General features: G+C 45.7%; 1 protein-coding gene across 2 annotated transcripts in view; it reads right to left on the bottom strand.

The window, feature by feature from the left end:
- Positions 1-1,685, bottom strand: part of METTL3 (methyltransferase like 3) — a 6,313-nt gene extending 4,628 nt beyond the window's left edge. The window contains exons 1-2 of one of the 2 annotated variants that reach the window (XM_021714658.1): positions 1,357-1,685; positions 872-1,276 (exon numbers count right to left, since the gene is read on the bottom strand). In XM_021714658.1, coding sequence (XP_021570333.1) covers positions 872-1,129 — 258 coding nt within the window. In that variant the 5' untranslated portion in view covers positions 1,130-1,276; positions 1,357-1,685. The remainder of the gene's footprint in view (positions 1-871; positions 1,277-1,356) is intronic. The other variant, XM_008062390.1, reaches the window with a different exon arrangement.
- Positions 1,686-3,765: the final 2,080 nt, after the last annotated feature.

Here is a 3,765-nt window from a genome sequence, read left to right as displayed (position 1 = left end):
CGCCACCGCAGCCTCAACCTGCTGGGCTCAGGTGATCCTTCCGCCTCAGCCTTCCAAGTAGCTGGAACTACAGGTACGTGCCACCATGCCCGGCTAATTTTTTGATTTATTGTAGAGACAAGGTCTCACCAAGTTGCCCAGGCTGGTCTCAAACCCATGAGCTCAGGCAATCCTATCATCTCGGCCTCTTCTCTATATTTCTATTATTTGGATTCCTCTTCTCTTGATCTGAGGACTCTTCCACACAGATTCAATGACAGATTCTGTAAATCAGAATTTCTTAACGCTGGCATTATTGCCATTTTGGGTTAGACAATTCTTTGTTGTGGGGATTACTCTACTATGTACTGTAGGATGTTTAGCAACATTCCTGACCTCTACCCACTAGATGCCAGCACACTCCCTCATGCTGTGACAGAATGTCTCCAGACATTGCCCAATGTTCTGGGACAACAGGGATGGGAATCATCCCCAGGTGAGAAACACTGCTCTAACCCCTCAATTCCAAAAATTGTTCCTTGCCCTGGGGGCAAGTTTCTCTCTTTTTCTTGAGTGGGAATCTCACTCTATCGCCCAGGCTGGAGTGCAGCAGCACACTCAGGGCTACCACATCTTCAACCTGCTGGGCTCAGGCAATCCTTCTGCCTCAGCCTTCCAAGTAGCTGGTACTACAGACACGTGCCACCACACCTGGGTAATTTTTTATTTATTGTAGAGACAAGGTCTTGCTAAGTTGCTCAGGCCGGTCTCAATCCTCTCGCCTCTGCCTCCCAAAGTGCTGGGATTATAGGTACCACTGCACCTGGCCAATTCCTCTCAATCAAAGCTATAATTCACAGATATTGTGAGGGTATTTCCATATGACTCCTACCTTCTTGCTCTGTTGTTCCTTAGTGGATTGTTGGTTCAGAAGGCTCTCTATCTCCAGGTCAACATCCGAGGCAGCATGTTTCCTTGATTTCTTGGCTGGCTCCTTTGCTGGTTCTGATGCTGAAGAAGTCAGACCAGAGGCTAAAGAGCTGACAAAGGCAGCTACTGTAGTTGAGTCCTGTTCTGCACGCCGCTTCTGCCCTGTGATAGTCCCTGCTACCTCCCCAGGGCCCTTCTTTTCTGCCACAGCACCCATCATGGCAGAGAGCTTGGAATGGTCAGCATAGGTCACAAGAGTAGGATGTGCATCATCTTGTAGAAGACCTCGCTTTACCTCAATCAGCTCCTGAGCTGCAAACTTCTGTAGGAGGCTTTCCACCCCATCTTGAGTGGCAGGGGCATCTGGCTGGAGAAGGAGAAGGGGAAATAAGACACCAACCAAAACCTGAAGATAAGCAGTAGATCCTAATTCTATCAGGTCATTACCGTGGAGATGGCAAGACGGATGGACACAGCATCAGTAGGCAATGTTAAAGCCAGATCAGAGAGGTGGTGTAGCAACTTCTTCTCTAACTCTGGGTCTGTAGCTAATTCAGGAACTGCTGAAGCTGTGCTGGGTTTAGGGCCACCAGAGGTGGGTGCAGAAGGCACTGGGCTGTCACTACGGAACGTTGGGGACAGTGCTGCTTCTGGATTCCGGAGATCTAACAATAAAGAAAAGTGAAAATGGAAAAGGGTAACCACTGTCTATACATTCTTCAGAAGTTAAATTCTTCTTCTTTTTTTTCTTTTAGAGACAGGGTCTCACTTTGTCACCTAGGCTGGAGTACAGAGATGCAATCATAGCACACTGCAGCCTCAAACTCTTAGCCTCAAGTGATCCCCCACTTCAGCCTCCTGAGTAGCTAGGACCATAGACATGCATTACCAGGCCTGGCTAAATTTTCGTAATTTTTAATTTTTTGCAGAGATTGGGTTTCACTAAGCTGGCCTCAAGTTCCTAGTGTCAAGTGATCCTCCCACCTCAGCCTCCAAAGCCCTGGGATTACAAGTGTGAGCCACCATGTCTAGCCTAGAAGTCAAATTCTCTAGCATTCCCGGTACACAGAGCTTTTATTTCATGCAGGAAATTCACTGGCCAACTTTAGCGCGAGACTACTTTTCCTCAAGCATACTCAAGCATTCACTGCTTTGCCAAGATAATAATGGATTTTCTGGGAACTGCCTATCTTTTCTCGATTTGGTGTTGTTTTCCTAATTCCTTGTCCTTGCTGTGCTTCAAAGAAAGTAAATTAGCAGCAAGGTAGATTTAAATGTCCCTGCTATCTCTCTTCACTCATTCTAAATGTTATAATGAACCTACATTTTAACAAAGGTCAGAGATATTTTCAATAAACTAAGATAGGATCAGATATTCTTCAGGCATGTGGTTTGAATGAATCAAGGCCATTGGATATCAGAGAGTATACAAAATGAGTATTGGAGGCAAACAAAGTGACCTGTAACACTAATAAATGTAAAAATCTTGGCTGGGTGCAGTGGCTCATGCCTGTAATCCTAGCACTTTGGAAGGCCAAGGCAAGAGGATTGCCTGAGCCCAGTGGGTTAAGATCAGGCTGGGCAACATGGTGAAACCTCATCTCTACAATAAATCAAGACAAATTAGCCAGGTGTGGTAGTACATGCCTGTAGTTCCAGCTGTTTGGAAGACTGAGGTGGAGGGATCACCTGAGCCCAGCAAGTCGAGATTGCGGTGGTTATGAGCATGCGACTGCACTCCAGTCTAGTGACAGAGTGAGAACTCCAACTCAAAAAAAACAAAGAAACTCTTATAACACTTTGCTAAGGCCCTAGTCACCAAATGATTGTTTCCTGACTGTGTTTCCTGTTACTTCTCAAGCTGGGTAGCCATCATGATCTTAGTAGTAAGACTTAAGAAACTCAAATTGGCTGGGCTTGGTGGTTCATGCCTATAATCCCAGCACTTTGAGGGTGAGAGGACTGCCTGAGCCCATGGGTTCGAGACCATCCTGAGCGACTTGGCGAGACCTCATCTCTATAATAAATCAAAAAATTAGCTGGGTGTGGTGGCGGGTGCCTGTAGTTCCAACTACTTGGAAGGTTGAGGTGGAAGGATCCCCTGAGCCCGGCAAGTCAAGGCTGTGCCACTGCCCTCCAGCCTGGGTGACAGAGTGAGACTCCAACTCAACAACAACAACAAAAAAAACTCAAAATTAGGACAAAATGTGATCTTTGAGAAAGCCCAATATCTGTGGTGATTTAGTTAAAAGACAGATGAAATATTAAACTCCTTAGACCCTGACTAAAATTCCACTAAATGAAATATTACAACCTACAAATGGGCCATTAGTTTACATTTAGAAATATTTTGGTTACTTAGAAATTTCCACTCTAGGCTGGACACTGGCTCAAGCCTGTAATCCCAGCACTTTGGGAAGCCAAAGCAAGAAGACTGTCTGAGTCCAGGGTTCGAGACCAGTCTGGGCAACTTGACAAGACCTCATCTCTACAATAAATCATAAAACTAGCCAGGCATGGTGGCACATGCCTGTAGTTCCAGCTACTTGGAAGGCTGAGGCAGAAGGATTGCCGGAGCCCAGCAAGTCGAGGTTGCGGTGGCCGTGAGCGTGCCACTACACTCCAGGCTGAGCAACAGGAATTTTGTTCATAGTCTTAACAGTCCAACTCAAAAAAAAAAAAACAAATTTATTTATTATTATTATTTTTAGTTGTAGAGATGAGGTCTCACCAAGTTGCCCAGGTGATGAACTCCTAAACTCAGGCAATCCTCTTGCCTAGGCCTCCCAAAGTGCTGGAAGAGCTGCTATTTTTTTTTTTTTTTGAGTTGGAGTATCACTCTGTCACCCAGTCTGG

The sequence above is a fragment of the Carlito syrichta genome, unplaced genomic scaffold (genome assembly GCF_000164805.1).
Source record: "Carlito syrichta isolate Samal-C Ts95f unplaced genomic scaffold, Tarsius_syrichta-2.0.1 Scaffold305690, whole genome shotgun sequence".
Classification (NCBI taxonomy): domain Eukaryota; kingdom Metazoa; phylum Chordata; class Mammalia; order Primates; family Tarsiidae; genus Carlito; species Carlito syrichta.
This window is presented reverse-complemented; position numbering and strand designations above follow the sequence as displayed.